Source organism: Emydura macquarii, unplaced genomic scaffold (assembly GCF_026122565.2).
Source record: "Emydura macquarii macquarii isolate MOO-44397 ecotype Brisbane River unplaced genomic scaffold, CSIRO-AGI_Emac_v2 contig_3108, whole genome shotgun sequence".
NCBI classification, from domain to species: Eukaryota; Metazoa; Chordata; order Testudines; family Chelidae; genus Emydura; species Emydura macquarii.
In genome coordinates, this window is record NW_027133245.1 from 2,293,227 (window position 1) to 2,314,294 (window position 21,068).

The window sequence follows — 21,068 nt, forward strand, 5'->3', positions numbered from 1 at the left end:
TTCACTGGATTCATAGTACCTTTGAGTTCCCTTTATGGACTATTAAGCCGGTTTAGTGCTGCTGCCATCCTGTCTGGGGGTGTGACCCAGAAAAACAGCACAAGTTTGAAATACAAATATACCAGACATATTTAGAACTCATAATATAAAACTGATACAGGTATATAAACAATATATTAGACTTAGTAAATTATAACCTTCCCAATGGTACCTGACACAGAATATTTTGTAAGATTCATTGTAATTTTGCAATAATGATATCAATAATATTATAAGGGATCACATATATTTGAGACAGTGTCACACAAGGTAGTAAAGAATCAGCCACGAGAAGTCTGTTCTTGAGATTCTCAACAACATTGTACGCACGTGCACTCCTATAACACTCTTACAGGAGCATTTTGGTTTTTGTAATGTTCACAAACCAACATTCTTTTCTATTTGTTAAACTTTTAGGATGAATTGACAATTTAATTAATTTTCCATTTTAGGCCCCTATTAATTTATCTGAATCATGTGGCCTGATGGTCAGAAATAAAAGAACATTCATAGCTTGTATTAACAGCAATAAAAGCTGCTGTTGCTCAGGAATTTTTGAAAAATATCAGGCTACTCACTCCTGATAGACTTCACCAAAAAATAGAAAGAAAAAGATAAATGGAACAAAACATAAATGACACTTATAATTAGCAATCTTCCACTCTCTTGATTTAATCTGCACCAGCTGTAGACCTATTAAACAGCTCACAGGTGTTCATATTAATGACTAAAACAACAACACATGTTTTCTTTATGGCTCCTTAAGTATTTATAATATTAAACTCAAATACAATGTGTTTAAGCAGATCAGGTGTTACACACACACACACGTTTTCAATATAATGCCTTGGCCGGAAATGGTATCACCAACCAGACTATCAGATCTAATGTGTGTCACAAAAACCCTACCTTTCAACAATATCAGCTGAAGCAGAAAGTTTTTGTAATAAATATGTTAGAAGCAACAGGCACTGGCAAGTACAAAAAGACAAACAGTTATCGGCTTGATTTCTTCTCATCTGTATCTTCTAGCAAGTCCAGTTACCTTTGCACACCCATTTGCCATGGTTATTTAGAATAATCACAACAGATGGTGTCTATCAATAATATTGCCAAACAACAACTGTAGTTTCTACAGGACTGAAGCAACAATCTTAACTCAGTGTGAAGGCAAAAAGTAGAATTTACAAAGCTAGAATTTACAAAGAAGCTAGAATCAAAGCTAGAATTTACAAAGAAAGTAATTGTAAATCTATCTGAAGATTCTTGAGTATATGAAGTAGTCGACTGTGAAAAATGCATGTTATAGTAGCAACCTTGCTTGATCTACAGAATTAAAGGACAATGAAACAAGGCTTTTACAGGAATTAATTACTGACTAATGAAAATAAATATCTGTGGGGAAAAAAAAAACCAACAACCCCAAAACACCCCAAATCCTACCCACCCCCCCATCTTTTAACTCTCCCTCCTGAAAAAGGCTAGAATCTCTCTCAGCCATCAGACGAAACATAGATACACTGTAGGAAGAGAGATCTTCTGAGTGATTAAAAGCTGGAGTATCTCCCTTGAAAATGAGATTCAGAAATAGTAATCACAACACGTGAAGTAGCTAAAAATAATTTCAGTCCTCCACTTGTTCAGAAGCAACATCTCATAGTTTATGGCCTAACATTAGATAGAACCATTGGGCTTTTCATAATGTTAGGCAGTTTTAATTATAAGCATTCATGTTTATAAGGTTAATAGGGACAGATTCTTTAATTGTAACTTATTAATGAAGGTGGACTTTTGTTTTTACCAAAAACTTTTCTGGTCCACGCCTAAGTAGTCCAGGTTAGTATCTATTCTTGCAGCATACTGAGAGCAGCAGGTATAATTTATAAAATGAAAAAATATTACTCTGAGAAAAGGAAAGTGTTAAAGCCCTACTTCAAGAGACAGATACCAAATCCCATTAAACATGTATTACTTTAGAGATCTGTGGAAGGCTGAAGATTTGAGAGAGCCAAGGATGTGGCACAGATTCAGCATATAGAGGATCCCTCATTCTTCCTTCTGTAGAATATCCAAGTTCCTTTTCTAACTATATACTAAACCATTTCCACTACGTGCCAATTTCTTTGCAGGATGGGGAAATTCTATTATATTGAAGTATGGCTAAAAATAGAAAACATTTCTTCTTACTACTCTAACTTTCTTATCGACAGCCCCACACCTCTATTTTTTGTCTATATCTTGTGGTTTTGTTTATAATACAATGGGGAAATCACTGATAGGTTATTTATTTTTTTAATTATCATTATTTATTTTGGGCTATTTAAAAGTAAATTTGTGATTTTTTTTTTTCATTCACAAACTTGGATACCAAATGGCTAGTTCAAATATTAAGGTAGTAAGTAGAATTGTCCAAAGGAGGAGATAATTTACTAATGGCTGCTTTGTATTCCAAGAGATGTTTAACCTCTTTTCTTGTAGGAACTAAAATAATATCCACTATGGAAAGATATTTTATTATATTCAGTTTCCATTATCTCCTGTGACACCACCTTTAGTCGCCAAACATGCTGAAATTTTGTAAAAGATGTAAAAACGATGCAGTTAAGCTGAGAACATCAAGAAGATACCTGCTACCAGAGTTTGATAACAGAAAGCCTTATCATCTGAATAGGATATAACTACATCTACAATACTAACTTATTTAATGTAAATATAATCTAATACACTGCATTACATGCGATCAATTACCAACTCAGGATTTTAGCTATTAAATGCATATATCCACCAAATCTACCAAAAAAAGGATAAAAAATGCCCTCTCTAATTTTAAATTGTTAAGACTGTGTGACGATGCCTAGTGCTTCCCAGAAAGGGGGTGTGTGTTGGTTCAACTCCCATCCTATGCAGGTCCCAAAGTGTCATGCTTGGTCTCTGGCTGCCTATAACACCACTGTTCGAGAGTTTCCTAGGTGCGTTGGGTCCAGCAGTCCACCCGGGCTGAGCAGTTCAACTGTCCTGAAGCCTCTCTGGGCATGGCAGGGCTTCTGCCAGGCTCTGGGAGTGAGTCTCTCTCCGCTATTGTCCCGCCCTGCTCTGAGGCCTCTGCTGGGCTTTTAAGCCCCACCTCCTGCCAGGGTGCGTGCAGCATGCATGACGGGGAAGGGCCTGTCTGGCCCCGGATGAAGCTGAGGGTTCCCCCTCTGGTGGGAGGGGCTGATATACCCTGTCACAGACCTACATGTGTAGGTTTTTGGGTGGAGAGAAGGAAGTGACATGACTATATTTCTGAATGGCTATTTTTCACCTATTAAATGTTAGCTTAAGGAATGTAAAACTCCTCGCAGAAAGGTAACATATGCTTTACTTTCAATTAAGTGGGGAAAAGGCAAAATTTTGCTTTCATAAGCAACAAAGCTGACCAATAAAAATTTGTAGAAGCTAGGGCTGGCCAGAAAACAAGAATTCCGTTTAATGACAAATTTTGAGTTTTCAAAACTTGTTTTTGTCCTGGATTGGAATAAAAACAAGAGTTTTGGGAATTTTCTATGAAAATAAAAGGAAGAAAGTTTCTCTCTGGCCCAATGAATATATAATTAGTTATAAAAAGTGAACAATTCCAACAGGAGACATTGAGAGACACAAAGACTGACTCAACAGCTTGGTGGTTAGGGCACTCACCTCATGGGGGAGAACTAGATTCATGTCCCTGTTCTGAACCAGGAAAATCAGGGACTCAGACCTGGTTCTTCACTTGGAAGATGACATCCTAACCACTCATTATTGGGTTGATTTCTTTTTCTCTAAATTCCACCTTGGACCTGAGAAACTGTTTTGTTGAAACAGATAATAACTTCTATAAAGCTATAAATACAACAATCGGAGTAGTCTAAGATTACTCATTAGCTTGTGTTATTTCTTCTTTAATTTATAAACAGTATGACAACAGTCATTTGGGACATGTCCTTTTCCTGTAGAATATGTAGCATGTTGATTCTCAAGGTTGAATACATTTTAGGTTTCATAACATGAGACAGAAGAGTTCTTTATTTTTAAAATCCCTTTTTAATATCTTTCCCGGGACAACACAAGATTCTTTTATCCGACAAAATGACAAAATGACACCAATATTTACGATTAGATCAATGTCATAAACCAGAGACAGAAATATTACTTTCATGAAAATGTTTTTACTACATCATACTGTACAGTAGAACAGTCTGTTGAAATTGTAAACAACACTAACACCTATAGCAATTACTAATAGGCTGTAGGGTTTTTTGTTTTCACTGTCCCTCTCCAGGGCAAGATTTGTGGTAGATAAGATTAAGAGATTTTCAAAGCAACAATATCAAAAAGTCATGGAACTGTTGAAAAACACAATGAAAAGGCACATAGCCTGGTGTAAGACTCTTTAAAATTACATTTAAATTTAAATATATTTTATAAATGCACATGCGCACGCACACACTATTTTCAGTGCTTCAGGAAAAGCAATACACTTTTGGTTCCCCTCCCAGGATCCATTTACTCTCCTTCTAATAAATGATCGATTTAGGACACCTAATTATTTTAAAGGGTACCTCAGTATTGACCTTTATCTTCACTCTCAAGAAGGCCATGAATGCCTTTAGTCCTGTGCTAACCACTAAAATATACAGCCTTATTAGTTATAGATATATACTTTCATTTACAGTAAATCATACTTACGATAATAGTAAATATTAGAAAATAGTAGACAATAAAAGCAGGATAAAGTAAAAGGAAAGCAAGATAAAACATACCACAGGGAAGCTGATGACATTGAACTACTTAGAATTTTAATTTCATTTTGAATTTTTAAATCTTATATTTTATACTTCAATTGTAACAAAGATATATCAAATATATTTTGATTAAAAAACTGGAAATATGTTCCTGATTACATTACAGTGGTGTACTTATAATACACACAGGCAACATTTTGCTACCTGGGAAAGTATTTCAAATAGGTTTAGACTGTTTACTTTCTATTGCTTCGATTCTGCAATCCAATCTGTGCAGGACTTAATTCAGGATCAGGGTTACTGGGTCCAGTCCAATGCTCATTGAAGTTATGGAAGTCTTTTTGTTAGAAAACCAATTACTTTACATGAAATTCATTTTGTTCAAAAAACTATCTGCTGAAATATTTGTTTTGTGACAAAACACAAAAATATGAAAAAAAAATGTGTTTAATGAAAAAGCCATTCTCTCTCATTTTTTTTTTACTAGCTCTACTTTCCATTGACTTCAATGAGTGTTGAATCAGGCTCAATAAAATGTTATCTTAAAGTATGATTATCAGAGCTTTTGCAAGAAATATTTTACACAGCCGTTCACTAATATTTTCTTTTACATCACTAAATAAAGACACTTATTTTCCTAAGACTAAAATAATACATATAATCTTCTTTAGAGAAGAACACTCACCTACAGTCAGTTGTCCAGTTAACTGTCCCATGTGATTTCTTGCATTCACTGTTACATTCCTGTCAGACTGTAAGACCAGTGGGCTATCCTGGGAAACATGTATAAGACAAGCAAATGAGAGAAAGATACAGACTTCAGTTAGAACTGTAAAACACACATATCTGATGATAGGGTCTTGCCAAAATACTAGATTCTTATTTTATATCACCAATTCATGTAAAATATTTTACATATACACAAGGACAGAAATCTTAAAAATGAAAAGTTTACTGCATAACCTCTATTTTTAGATATCAGAATTGAAATTATTCTCCAGAAATTATGTTTTATTCCCTAAGGATCACATTTGGATGATACAAATTATGAACAAAAAGTAACTAATTATTGCATTTTATCTTAACCTTTTCTATATAATATAAACCATGTGTTCTCTATGCAGTACTCTTAGGATCATAAACAAACATTATAATAACCTTACTTTACTATTATTAATGATTTTAAGCCTTTGGAGGAGAAAGTGTTATTTGTATTTCCAAATTGATGAAAACAGAAGCATAGAAAGTTTACAGAGGAAATCATCAATTTAACAAATCACATTGTACTATTTTAATGTAGACCAACAGAGTCTTCAGAGAGTATTTATTGGGTTTACTAACAAGATTAACAGTGATGTACTCAACAGACTGAGATTATTATTGTATTTGTCTATTACACTGAACTGTCATGAGATGATACATTAACAACTAGAGCTGGTTGGAAAAACTGACAAAACCATATTATGTCAGAACAGAACTGTTCTGTTGGAACATATTCCATTGAAACAGAAATTTTATGAAATTGGGTCCATTATTGCAGATTTTAATTCGAAGAAAATTGGGGGAAAAAGTTACAATGATGTTGAAACATCCCATTTCAACATTTTTAGAATGAAATATTTTGATTTTGTTTTGAAATGGCTTTTGTTTTTTAAACTTTAGAATACAAAATTAAAAAAACTGAAAAAATTGAAAATTTCAGAAATTCAGTTTTTGCTCTGATTCTGAACTAAGCCAAATTTTGAAATTCTTCATGAAGCAGAACTTCCATCCTCTGCCCAGCTCTATTAACAACCTTCAGATACTACTTACATAGAACTGTGACTAAAGTAACATTTTTGCATCAAATAACCAATTCCATGAGCCATTCAGTTCCATAATTTATTTTAATTTATATGAATTTATTTGGCGAAAGCTTTGATTGTGCATGTGGCAAGATCAGGTTTTGACCTAATAAGCTTTAAATTATCCGGGACCCACCTACCTAACAGATCACCTCTCTCCCTGTGAAACACTGTCACCATTGTAATCAGCTGAGCCATTGATACTAGATCCCTTCTTGATAGAAAAGAGAGTTGATAAAATAGAGAGCAGGCAAGACAATCTCTCTGAAGTTCCCAGGCTTCTGGAGTGCTCTCATTCAACCCCTGGTCCAATACAGCCTGAATTTGCAATTTCCAGGGCATACCTTAGGGCCCATTTGTCTCATCCAGCTTTTGAAGACCTATTGAGGTATAGATTGAGGTATGGGGTTGTTAGCATTTGATTATGAGCTGCTGCTTTGGTATGAAGGGTGAATTGACTGAACTGCATATCTAGTTGATGAATGAAAATAATTGGTAAGTCATTGAGACCATGATCATGGGTTCTTATTCTGAGAAAAAGAAAACAAACAAAAAAAACCCCAAAACCCACCAAACAAACAAACAAAAAAAACCAGTTGCCTGTGGTCAAACTTTTCTAGAAAGAGAGATCATCTCCTCCCCATTTACTCCCCACGCTTGCTGGGAAGATGGGGGAAAGAACTAAGGAAGCCACAGTTGGCCTGATTTTCATTGACTGGTGAATTGCCGCTGTACTTCAATCTTGCATTCCTCCTCCACTTGCCCTTTTCTTCTGGTACAGGACTAACTTCTATAATAAAAAACTCTTCTGGATTGTGTTTCCAGTGATATTTAACCCTAAAATGGTACTCTGTCTGTAGGTAGGTCTGATATTTTGACCTAGTTTCCAAGATAGTAAGTGTATGTTTTCTCTTTCCCTGAACCCTATGTAATGCCCTGACAAACAACTTTCACAAAGGTGCTGCTTGGCTTGTCTATTTTCTTTTCAGGTGCAGAGCCATAACTATCTGAGACACTGTGTTCAGAGCAAACATTTGAGCTGAGAATATGATCATATCAAGGGATGCATCGGCAACAAAAGCAGCTGCAATGGATATTTTTCTCAGCACTGATTTGATTTTCATGTCCCTTATGGATTTTTGAAGATCATTAACAGGCAACTGGCTCTTTGGCAAAAGAGGTTATAATACACAGCTGAAACTTCAAAATGTATCTTTAAAGAGCCTTTTATTTTGCTGGCTAGTCGATCTTTGTGAGAGAGATCCTTCTCTCTGAGAATAACCATATCCTTATCAAGAGAGGCTATTATCATATCTATCTTTGCTAGCTGAACTAAATCTTTGGATTCAGTAATTTATTGACCTTAGGTAGCTATTTGACTGCTTAAATTTCTCAGTGGTCTTCACATTCTCATTTGAAGGGTTTTTGTTTTCTTTTCATACTTAGAATAACTATTTTGATTATCAAATGCTTTCTGCTCCTCAGGTTCGTTACACTAGTGCTCTGATTGTAAGTGAAGACCTTGGGTAGAAACTCTTAACTACAGTTTCACATAAAGATAGGTGGAACAAGGCTGTCCTTAGTTTCTACCACCTTCCTTACATCTCTGGTGTCAACTCCAAGAACTTGTTTTCCCATGTAGAGGACAAAGGACAATACATCTGTATTCTTAATTCATGCATATAGCGGTTTGTGCCTGACTCTTTTGCTGCCCTTGGTCCCCACAAACCACTTCCAGATAATGGCTTCATGCTCCACCAGTGCACTTTATTTACAACCCACCACCTTCTATATAGCCAGTTCTTACCAGTCGCAGGGTCTTACAGATTCAGCCTCTAGTCAAAGGGTGTGCAGCCTTCCCTGGCTGTAGCTTCTCCCTCTCTGGCTACTTACCCCTCCCTTCCTTCCAGCATCATCTTCCCGGGAGCTTTTATAGCCCTCCCAGGTTCTACATCTGTTCCTAATTCCTTCCTTCCAGGCCAGTTTGCTCAGGTGGCTCCCATCTACAGGCTTGCTCAGCTATCTCCCCCTGCTACAATGCATGTCTTCTATATGCACTTCTAGGATGAAATCCTGGCCTGACTGAAGTCAATGGCAAAAATCCCCTTGATGTCAGTGAAACCAGGATTTCACCCACAGTGCTTAACAGAGAATGTATTATCTATTGGCTCTGAAGACAGAGAATCAGATGAATCAACGTATACAACAGTAGCCAGCTCAAAGACATAAGTGGTGGATAGAAGACTGTACAAGTCTCTGAAATTACTCCAGTGTAAAACAGTTGTGAGATGAGAAGCAGTTTTAGGAATGAAAATTAACCTAGTTCTTTTACATGGTAATGTAGGATCACTACCTCTAGATCATTATGTCTGCCTTTCTTCTGTTGTGACCTTTTAACTCAAAAGTAATGGATTTGATAATCTTCAGAATATTTGATTATTAGAGCGAATCAGTGGGCTAGGGGTTAGCACCAAAATGTGATCATAAAACTGTTTCGATCAACAGAAAATTAAACCAACATGTCACAATAAACTTAACATATACAGCAGAACACAGAAGATTAAATTCCTCATCCATTCACGTTTGGACAAGTACTGTAGATAAGGAAAATACATTCAAAAGTCAGAATTAATTAGAAATAGAGTTTTTCTTCAACGGCCATATAGTTGAAGACCAGAAGGGACCATCAGATCACCTAGTCTGACCTTCTGTATATCACAGGCCACCAACATCACCCACAACCTGCACACTAAACCCAACATACTATTCTTATATGTGATTAACCATTTCATTATCTAGGATGCTGATCCACAAAACGACAGATAAGTACAATTGTAAATAATTACACATATAAAATGGTGTCAAAAAGCCTTGGATTCTGCCTGGCAAGCAACACAGCCCTCACCGTTTCTGCAAGTAAAAGCTACGATATCCTGTCAGTGTTCCATTTCTGATATACACCGCCCAAGTGAGGGTGACTTTACCTCAGATTTTCCACAAACATGGATGAAAGTTTAGAAATTGTTCTCACATGTAAAGGGAAGTAGACTGCTTTATAGTGTAATTTCTTCACCTTAAGTGAAACAACTCAAATCATTCACATGGGGATTTCATTTGTATTCACCTTCTGATTGCATAGGGCAGCCAATCCCTTTTTGATGGTACTAGTTTCTCAGGTGTTTAACACACTGATGGCATGGCAAATACCTTGTTTTTTTTTAAAAAAAAAGATATAAACACTGAATTTCATAGACTGAGATTATGACAGTTTTTATTTCCTCTGGAAATGACTTCAGGATCCAAATACCATAAGTAAAAGCTCTCTGTCTAAGGAAATAAATTACTGAAGTTGTGTACTGAGAAAAGCAGCTGTTCCTCAAGTTAAACCTTTACAATGGGATAAACTTGCAAAAACAGAATATATCATGCAAAAAGAAACTGGGTTTATGAGATGTAACCAATAACCTCTTGCATTTCCCCCAATAGTTCATGAAGGTATTTGGGTCAATGTAAGTACTTTTCACCTCAATCCTTATTTCTGCTCTGGAGCCTGTAGTGATGTCATAATCCTGAACTTCTAATACAAAACCATTACCATGGAAATGTCTTTGATGTCACTAATTCTGCACCAACTTCTTCACAGAGTCATACGTGAACTCTTATATAGAACATACTTGATGAAAGATAGATCTATCGTCAGCTGAGAGTACTTTGATTTCTTCTTTCTGCAACACTAGGTCAAATTTGGCATTTGGAAGAAATTTGGTATAGGGATGTTGAGACCGTATCAGAGTCCATATTGCAATTATTTAAAAGGAACATGATAGAAATGCCCCTTCTCACCTTTAGTATTTGCTTAGAGCCTTTAACGATAGTAACATTAAATAATAAAACCAAAGGGATTATAGGGGGCAGTGAGGAGGAGTTTAAGAAGTTGAAGTGTGCTGAAGATTATAGACCACAAACTATAATCCCTGAAATTTTGGATCTTGGTGATTTTAGTGTAATATATTAAAGACAAACTAGACATAGTATCTGATGCCATTGTAATCACGTAGTTACCTGGATCAATTTTGCAACTGGAATATCACCTAGGCAGGAGACAGGTGAACCTATTTAGGTACACACAGAAATAACTTAAAAGGGCTTCATTAAATTTTAATCTAGTTATAAATACAAAAAGGAATACTGAGGAAAATTAGAATTCCTTTATCTTTCCCTGTGGGGCAATATGAACTTAATTAAAATTAATGTTCTTCCAAGAGTATTTTGTAATCTTTGCTGGCTGATGTTCCTGCGTACTAGCTGAATATTATTAAAATGATGACAGTATGATCGGAAAGCTAGACTATCTTAAAAAAAAACCCCAAAGTTTCAGTGTATAGAACAGGAGGGTTTTGGAGTTTCTTAATTTTAAACACTCTCCTGCAGCTCCAGTTACTTGATAGCACAATGAACCCATCTTTTCACAGTTAATGTTATGAGCAGAAAGAACCCCCACCCTGTACCTCAGGAAAGGCCTATTTCCAACATTGACTCTGCACAGCAGAAATGTTTGACCAACTCTGAGGCAAATTAGACTAGCAATTTGACATAGGAGAGCTGAAAAATTATGGGATAAATAACACAGCAAATAGAACACTTTTTTGAAGCATGTCTCATTCTTATGGCCTAAAATATTGGATTTATTCATGAGCTGTTAACAAAATCTAGAATCAGGATACATGTTTTTGAAGTTCTTCATTTGTCTAGTTAGAAATATTAGAATAGTCTGAATAGAATAGTTAGAATAGAATAGTCTGTCAGGTTAGAATAGAATGGTCTGTCAGGTTTGGAAAAACTTTATGGCATTTACAAATAGTCTGACAGACTAGAAATTTCTCACGTCTGGTGAATTTTAGAGTGGACTGGACCACTGGTAAACAAGGCCCTTTGTTTTCAGTTTTTATTTTGCTGAAAAAATCCTGGGACTCATCACTGTTTATTACAAAAATTTAAAAATGGCTGAAAATTAGTGTGAAAATTAAATTCAGTTTTCTGGGAAAATATCAGGGAACAGGTGGGCATTATAAAAGCAACAAATAGAAAAAAGTAAGAATATTGAAGAGAGAAGCAGTTTAATGCTGTGGTGGTTTATGCATGAACTGTATTTAGCTGCATAATACATAGCATCACTAAATGGATACTTGAACCAACTGGAGCCTCAAGATATTATAACAAACAGAATTTAATATGGTTCACTTTTCAACTTAAATTGAACTCAAACACACTGTGCACTACCTCTGAGTTTTTGAAACCATTCTCTCTAATCCCTATTAAAAAGGAAATGTCTCTTCTTAATAAACAGTTTACTATTGTTGACTTACATTTGACATAAGGGGATTCTATGTAAATTTCAAAAGTCTAAGGTAACATACGCTTGCAGCAGTTTAAAAAGTGTCTTTTCCAAAGCTTGTTCTCCTGAAGTTTTGGAGTTAGCTGAGTTTAGAAAAATATTCTCACTGCATCAGCTGAGTCAGGTCGGGCACCAGGAGGTGAGAAGTAGCATGGCTCAAATTTGGGAAGTTGCTGCAGTGGATTTTCCAAAATTCAAATTCAGTGATGTTGCCATTGTCTGGAAAAGACATTGTCATGTATGCATGGAATTCGCTTTCCAGTTTCTCCCTTTCCTCCTTAGGAGTCACAAAGGGAAAAATTATACAACAATAATCTTTAAATCTTTATCAGTACAGCCTGTTCCTTTGCAATGAAGGTCAAACAAGCACAATGACTTTCCAGAATTAGGATTCACAGGTGAAAGTTTCAGGGGACAGTAGCTTCCCACTTCTTTGACACCTCTCTGAAAACTCTGGAAAGCCTTTCTGAGTATAAACTGCTCACTAACTGGCAAAATGGCTATGAAAAGATTGCTTTTTTTTTTTTCCCTGGGCTCTCCCCCAATGTGATTTTGTGACAAAATTCTGCAGGGACATTGCTGTCCAGAATGTGTTAGATAACAGTGTCTGTTGTGGAACCAGATTCCAATTTTTCCTGCACTTCATATGATGGCCAAAGGGTTTCAATCAGAAATTTGAGTTTTGGATTGACCTAGTTTCTTTGATAGCTGCTTGAGTGTTCAGCATTTCATCTTTTGCGATCTAGAAGCTGTGTTAGGATATCCCATACCTTCTGAATACTCTGTGCAACTTAACCATCTTGTTGGTACAACAACATTAGGAAGGGAGCATTCCAATTTGATCTCTTCACAGTTATCCTGAACATGTTTTTCATTTTACTGGAATGCTTGAAAACCTCACCAACTTCAGTTATGATGATCTTTAAATTAACCATTTTTAGAAATACCCATTGTAATGTGAAATAGATGAGCTGGGCAAGACAAATGAAACAGTTCAGATTTTTCATTCAGCATTACATTGTGTGTGAAGTTTGCCCAGTAAGAGGCTCAGCCAGAATTCACTGCTGCCATATCCTGCCAAGTAAATTCATCTTTACATAGTTTTACTGACACCGGGATGCAATTGTGACTATTTGCTAAAATTACTATCTCCAAATCTGCCAAAATAAGTACAGGCTTCTCCACAACAGAGTTAAAAAAAAAAAAACAACCCAAAACACAAAAACACAAAACTTGCCACTGCAGGTTGATCGAGAACAACTGGTGATTCATCCAAAAAAAAAAAAAAAACCAAATACCATCTAACCACATTCCCAGTCAATCTCTCTTTAATGTTGTTGTTCAGGTCAACATCATTCTCCTCCAAATATTTCTTGGACAGATTGATTAAATTTGGCAGGGATTTTGCAGCCAGCTTAAAGTTTAGCACAAAATCCCCCAAAGGACCATCAGCAAAGCCTGAAAAAGCATAGGGCATGGACAAATTAGCTTACTACATAATGCTGATCTCTACTTTACTGTTGTGCAGTGTCAAAGCTGCTCTCAATGTATGTTTGCTTTTATTTTCACTTTCTTCTTTCAGCCTTAAGTATAATTTGCTTTCCAAATGTTCTTTAGTCCAGTCAGCCTGGGTGTCGACTTCCATGGCACATTTGCAGTGCAAACATTCAACCTCACGCTCCAGTCTTTGTTTTCTTTAAAAATACTCTTATGTTCTGAAATGCACTTGGACACAGTTTTTCATTTTTGACCCATATTAACATGAAAAATAGTTCATTAATCGTATTTGCTTTGAATGCTGATAACTATCCACTCTCTCTCTAAAGCTGGTAATGTGATGGGCATGCGATTGACAATAGTACACACACATGCATATCTTCCATCTGGCTTTATCTTAACAGATAGCCTCATATTTACACTTACACTAATTTATTATTAACACACACATCAATAGGTTGGATTTACTTAATATATTCTGTATTTTCATGCACTTGAGTAGTCCAAAATTCGGGTGACAATTGGTAAAAACTGAGTAGCTTTTGTAAAACACAGGAAAGGAAGCAGAGCAAGGAATTTTGCCCCTTCAACACTCCCTCCATCAGAAACACACACACAGTACTGCCACACATGAAACAGCCTTTCCCTCCATCGTTCCCATACATTTGGGTTAATGCACTTGGGTCCTGATCCAGTGCCAAACTCCAACTTACTTCAGTGGGCATCAGATTAGTCCTTACTACTGCAAAGACTCATTCTTTCAAGATCTCCTGTGAAGTTCATGAGCTGTGAAAGGTTTCTAATGGTCACTATATATCCTTATTACATATATACATTACTTATTACATATATACATACATTTATAACACTGGTTTCACTTAGAACAGATTGTATTCCCTGGTACTAGGGTAAAGATTCCCCTTAAACACAATCTCACAACCTTCTTCCCCCTCCCAACAATAAAAACATCAGGAATAACGTACTCACTGTAAAATGCTCACATCTGTCACATAGAGATTGTTTCAAGTCTTTAGAAGAACCAGCCAGATTAAAGGAATTTCCCAAGACTTATTGAGGCCTGCAGACTTTTAACTGTCTTAGCAGAGCATGGTGACTAAAAGGCTTCGTCTTCACATAAACTTACTGAAGAAAGTGAACTTTTAAAGTTCAGAGATGAACTAGTGGGTTGAAAGAAATCAAGAGGCATTGTTTTGAAGAAACTTTGGTGCATCATTTTTTCTTAAACTTAAAATAAACTAACAATTCCAGAGGCCGACACCAAAGGGTAGATCCTAAACTGATATAACTTATCATAAGTCAGAGATGTCAGAGAGCGTATGATAATTTACACAAGTTGAAGAACTACTCCCAAGCATAGAAAATTTCACCACAAATAGTTCAAGGCTAGCAGAGTTTTAAGCCACTGAAATAAGAAGGTTATAATGGAAAGTGATATACAATGTTAACGTTAACTACTGGGGTTCACTCTGCCTTTAATAAATATATTAACAAAGTTAACACAGTTAGATCTTCAGATTTGCGCCTCTGCTGCAAATTAGGACCACTTGAAATTTCACTGCAACTCATACTTCTGTTTCCAAAATAATGGCCCATAACACTAGAGCTAATGGAGACTTTACAGTAGTTGTCAGCAGTATAAGACCTAAGAAATGCAGCTGTGCAATTCTGACTCTAATAGAGGTGGTGGATCATGTACACCCTAGCTTGTATGTTGCACTGTGTGCTTCATTTCAGCACTGTTGGCGTGGTCACTTGATTAAAATAGATACTTTGCCCAAATTTTTCCTCCTCTGGTGCCTAAAGTTAGGACCTAAATAAATGTTGAGGAGGAATTAGTCCACTTATTTAGGTATCTAGGTGACGCTGGCTGACCCAGTCCCAGCTCATGTCAAAGCCCCAGGTCTCACTGAACACTGACAAATGCATAGCTGGAAACCAGTCTCGCTCACCTGTGAGTTAGTATAGTTAAAATAGATATTAATGTTATATGAATGTGTTTAGATTTTATGGAATGCTAGTAGGGTGCTGCATGTACTAATCTTACTTATAGTATCTGTGTCCCATGCTATAAGGTAATACTTAAATGTTTACTCTATAATTGTAAAATGTTTGTTCTGAAACTCTCTAACTCACCAAATGGGGGTGGGGGGGGGGACCCTTCACCTAATGCAAAATGCCGGATTCCTGCAGAAGGTGTTATCTCCTGCCCATCAGGAAGGACTACTATATCCAAATGGGCCACTGGGAACCAAAGGCTGTCACTAGACCCCTGCCCGCTCCCCCAGCACCCACACATGAAAAGGTTATGTGCAGAAGTACACATTGCATCAGCTTGGATTCCAGGGAGAGGGGGATAAAAATCACACACCAGAAGGAATTGGGTTCTCTTTATGCTGTCTGGACTCTGAGGGGCAAAGATTCCTAAACATAAGCAAGAGATCCCCATGCTGCTTCTCATGGCTCAGCCATAAAGGACCTACAGAGCTGCTTATTATAGAAATTTATATTACCTTTTTACATTTAAGGCTGTAAATCTCATGTGTGTGTGTATGTTTCCTTTTTTAACCTTTTAAACAACTCTCGTTCCTTTTTCTACTTTATAAATCTTTAGATAATTTATTACAGGTTTGGATATGGGTGTTGTCTTCGGTTTGAGATCTGAGTACAGTTGACCTGTGGTAAGTGACTAGTCCTTTGGGACTAAGAGTAACCTGAATGTTGTTGTGATTTTTGGTGTAAAGTGATTATCACATAGTCCAGCTTGCAAGACAGTGGCAAGATAGACTTGGAATGCCCCAGGGAACTCTCTGTGACTCCATAGTAAGACTGCTTTAGGAGTTCACACTTGTTATTGGGTTGGTAAAATCTAATTATAAAATACACAACCAGTTTTGCGTTTCTGCCCTGATTTTTGGTAGTCTGTCCTGAGGTTGGTTTTCACACTCGTGAGCCATTCCAGACAGTGTGAGTCTCATTGTTTTTTCTGCAGAAAATCTTACTTCTGATTAATTATTGCATCACTGTATAAATCTGGCTTAGCTCAACTTTAGATTTTAAAACAAACAATAAGGAACACCTTGAACTTTTTCCCAAAGGGAATATTCTTGAACTCTAAAGTAGTCCGGTTAATTGTTATTCAAAATTATTTTCCTTTTTCACACCAACTTTGCAGACTCAAGAGGTTTGGATAAGTATTCAAATCAACCCTAGGTAAATTCATTCATTCCCCTCTGGCCAGGCTGATTATCTATGTAATTATCACCAATTGCATAGGAAGCAGAAACATCAGTTCATTGACATTTTTAGATAAACACACTAGTTAAGTGAGTCAATTTTTATTATTTGACCTGTAAAATACACTTATTAAGGCTATCTCATGTTCATATGTAGAAACAGATTTTCAGAGAGATGCAACTTTTACTTAGTTTTCCAGATCAGTTGAGGAAGGAACAAAGAGTTCCTTTATATGACTTGAACTTGATCTTTATATAGTGAACTTTGAAGATGAGGACCACATTATTAGCAAAAAAACAACCTACCAATGATTGCACAAATGATTTGATATTGAAACACAGGGCAAACCGATGAATCTCAATTAATAGAGTAAGAGAGACAAAACATTTAGCTAGCTAATGCATTAAACGACATTGGTACAGATGCATGTACTGTAAGAGTTAGTTGCTCTTGTTGGGTTAGCTCCTAATCCCCTTTCTCCTTCCACATCACACCTTCATATTTGCAAAGACAGTTCCAGCAATTAGGATCTGCATCAGTCTGTCTCTGGGCAGCTTTTAAGACCCCCCGCTTGCAAGGTAATAAGCGCCTCAACTCACTGACTTTAATGGGAGTTAAGGATACTCTGTACCTTACAGGACTTGGTCTTTGTGAAAGAGTCAGTTGGCCTGGAATCAACCAGTCAGCAGGTAGCTCCTTCCCTGAAGTTGCTCAAGGGACCACTTTCTTCTAGTTTTCTTTGCCTCTTTTCTCATTTAGAATAGAAACATAGAATATTAGAGTTGGAAGGGACCTCAGGAGGTCATCTAGTCCAACCCCCTGCTCAAAGCAGGACTAACTTCAGCTATATCATCCCAGCCAGGGCTTTGTCAAGCCTCAGCTTAAAAACCTCTAAAGATGGAGATTCTACCACTTCTCCAGGTAACCCATTCCAGTGCTTTACCACCCTCCTAGTGAAAAACTTTTTCCTAATGTCCAACCTAGACCTCCAGCCCTGCAACTTGAGACCGTTGCTCCTTGTTCTGTCATCTGCCACCACCGAGAACAGCCTAACCCCATCCTCCCTGGAACCCCCTTTCAGGTAGTTAAAGGCCGATATCAAATCCCCCCTCATTCTTCTCTTTTGCAGACTAAACAAGCCCAGTTCCCTCAGCCTTTCCTCATAAGTCCTGTGCTCCAGCCCCCTAATAATTTTTGTTGCCCTCCGCTGTACTTTCTCCAACTTGTCCACATCCTTTTTGTAGTGGGGGGCCCAAAACTGGACACAATATTCTAAATGCCGAATAGAGAGGAATAATCACTTCCCGCGTCCTGCTGGTAATGCCCCTCCTAATGCAGCCCAATATGCTATTAGCCTTCTTGACAACCAGGGCACACTGCTGACTCATATCCAGCTTTTTATCCACTGTTACCTCCAGGTCCTTTTCTGCAGAACTGCTGCCTAGCTCGTCGGTCCCCAGTCTATAGCTGTGCATGGGATTCTTCCTACCTAAGTGGAGGACTCTGCACTTTTCTTTGTTGAACCTCATTAGATTTCTTTTGGCCCAATCCTCCAGTTTGTTTAGGTCACTCTGTATCCTATTCCTACCTTCCAGGGTATCTACCACTCCCCCCACCCTCTGGGTGCCAAACAGCTAAAGGTTTCCCCTCAGTTTTATTCCCTTCCTGCATGGATAATTTAAATCCCCATAAATGCTAAGAAAGGCTAGAATATGAAAACCATGCTCATAGCCTAATTATCCCTTTCTCCAGTCAACGTTAGGTTATGTTCTTACCATACAACACCATGAGGAAAGCACTGCAACGCGATAACAAGATATTGTAACATGATCATTGTAAGTTACAAAAATATATCCTCTCCCTGCTACACCTTGTCTCATCTCCTGAAAAGGTTCTCTCTCCTTTATTTCTATTTCCCATCCCTTCATCCACACCTCACTTCTGGCTGCTTGGAGGGGCAGGGAGAAATCTTGGCATCTCCAGTGCATTTATCAGGAATCCTTTCATGTATCAGAGTACAACACTATCCTGGGAGGAACTCTGACCAAAGCTCTGGACTCCATGAGACATTCATGCTGGGCCCTGGAGAGCCACATGTGATAATAAAGCCACATGGTGATCTGTGTTATAACCTCTAGACAAAAATAACCTTCTTGTTTTACTTTCTAGTGTAATGTACCATGAAATTTGTATTATGGCAGCAGTTAGTTTTGCACAGAGAAACTTAATGATACAATAGTTGCAGCCTATTCAAATAGCAAATAGACCTGGATTTCTGGAACTGATTCAAACATCAAACAAAACTTCCACAGAACTTTAAATTTAAACATCCCAACATGAAATGCAGCAAAGCTGCAGTGAACTTGCAGAAAGCTTCTGATCTACCCAGAGTTCTCTCCATAGCTATGACATAAAGCAAATACAATTCTGGATCACTGAGCTACAAAACCTCCAGAAAATTCAAATTATGACAAGTGTAGGAGCCAAAGGAGGTCTTGACAGTATAAGACAAGATTCAGACCCAGATCAGTGCACTGTGGTCTCTTTCTGAACAACTTTTCTTTGTATTTGTGCATGTCAGGTATGGACCACATGTCAGAGGAGCAAGTTGAACCAAAGGATTAGCTGAACAGTTCAGAACGTAGTTGTTTTACAATGCTGGAGACTGGCCTTTCTGTGTTTGTGTGTGCGTGAGAGAGAGACTAAGTCATGATATACAGTAAACCTGGATTTGGGATATGTTTCTGGTTGGATTTTTTAGTTAAGATCTAGAATATTTTACAGACAACTATAAATAAATACAGTCAGAGGGTAAAAAGATCACAAGCAAATTTACAAAAATTAACACAAATATACTTATTTAAGTGTTATACCCCCTCCCTTCTGCCCAGGGGGGGACTTGACCACTGGTTTTTAATTATATTTATTTTAGACTCATTGGCTGGAAGAAAAAGCTAATTAAAACTTGAATATTTAAAACTTCAGTGCACAAAGCACTGGTGAATATACAGGAGAGGGAAACTCCAAACTGTCACGGAATTGAAGTGAGCAAGTGATGGCAGAATTTGGGTTCAGATTATATTTCACTTTTTCTCTTGCCAAGATTTCAACCTATTTATTTATTTATCCCATATACTTGGGATCTATACTAAAGTCATATCTCTAATAGGGAAACTAACAGACTTGGCCAGAAAATGGAAATCCCTTCCCATGAAGAATTTTGCAGTTTTGAAAACTTTTCCTTTTGAACCAGGATGAAAAGTCAAACGTGCCAACATTTTCTCAGGATAGGATTTCCATAAAATTTCTGTTATGACTGAACTTAAATGGAATTCTTCTGCTTCCTGGTTGCCTGGTTGGAAGGCTCTTGTCAGTTTCACTTTCTCCCTGCAGGCACCCAGACAGAAAATGAAACTGACTAGCCTCTTTCAGCCTGGCTGCCTCAGAGAGCCCAGAAGTTCATCCTCTCCAACCCTGCAGCTGTGGGGGGAAGGCGGAGATCCAGTGTGGCACAGAGCCAGTGCCCTCAGCCTTGGCAGCCCTCCAGGCAGGGATCTAGGGAGCCATCATTTTGTTTTTCCTGATGGCAAAAATTAATAACTTTTCAGCAAAATTGAAATTTTCCATGTGAAAACTTCCATTTTGCACAAAGAATATTTTCCATCAGAAAATTTCTGACCAGCTCTACAGACTCATATAGATAGCTATCAAGATAGATGAGCAAACTTCTTATTTAAATTTATGAATGCTTATCTGAATACAAAATTTCCAAATTTAGTTATAATCTGACTTTGTTGTCTATAATTTGGCTCAACTCTGCTAATACCATTGTTCTTATTCATCTACCACTTCCATAATACTACCCCAAATGGAGGGTGTATGCCTTTAGATTGCTAATATGGGCTGCAGCCTCAATATTCACCTGGCTTCTTCCCTGTTTCTGGATGTCCAAATAGCTATATTGTGCCTTTTTTTTTATATTTGACTGGCTGGGAGACCAGACCCCATCCTGCCAGATTCAGACTTGGTTATGGTGATTCATGACCTACAGTCTTGACTACTACAATGTATGATAAACGGAACTGAAACCATAATCTTTATAGGCTCCAACTGGTGCAGAAAACAGCAACATATGCTGCCAAGAGTGCAACAGTCCACTGCCTCTCTCCCTTTGCTGACTCAAATTCAAAGTTTCAGTCTGAATTTTCAAAGCCCTTCATGGGATAGACCAGAGTTACATAGACACTGATAAACTTGATCAGACCTGGGGCTCAT

General features: G+C 37.3%; 1 protein-coding gene across 6 annotated transcripts in view; it reads right to left on the reverse strand.

Annotated features, from left to right (window-relative positions):
- The window catches only part of SGCZ (sarcoglycan zeta), a 764,963-nt gene that overhangs the window by 106,083 nt on the left and 637,812 nt on the right, over positions 1–21,068 (reverse strand). For all 6 annotated transcript variants that reach the window (XM_067530568.1, XM_067530570.1, XM_067530571.1 and 3 more), the window contains one exon: positions 5,488–5,575. In XM_067530568.1, the coding sequence (XP_067386669.1) occupies positions 5,488–5,575 (88 nt within the window). The remainder of the gene's footprint in view (positions 1–5,487; positions 5,576–21,068) is intronic.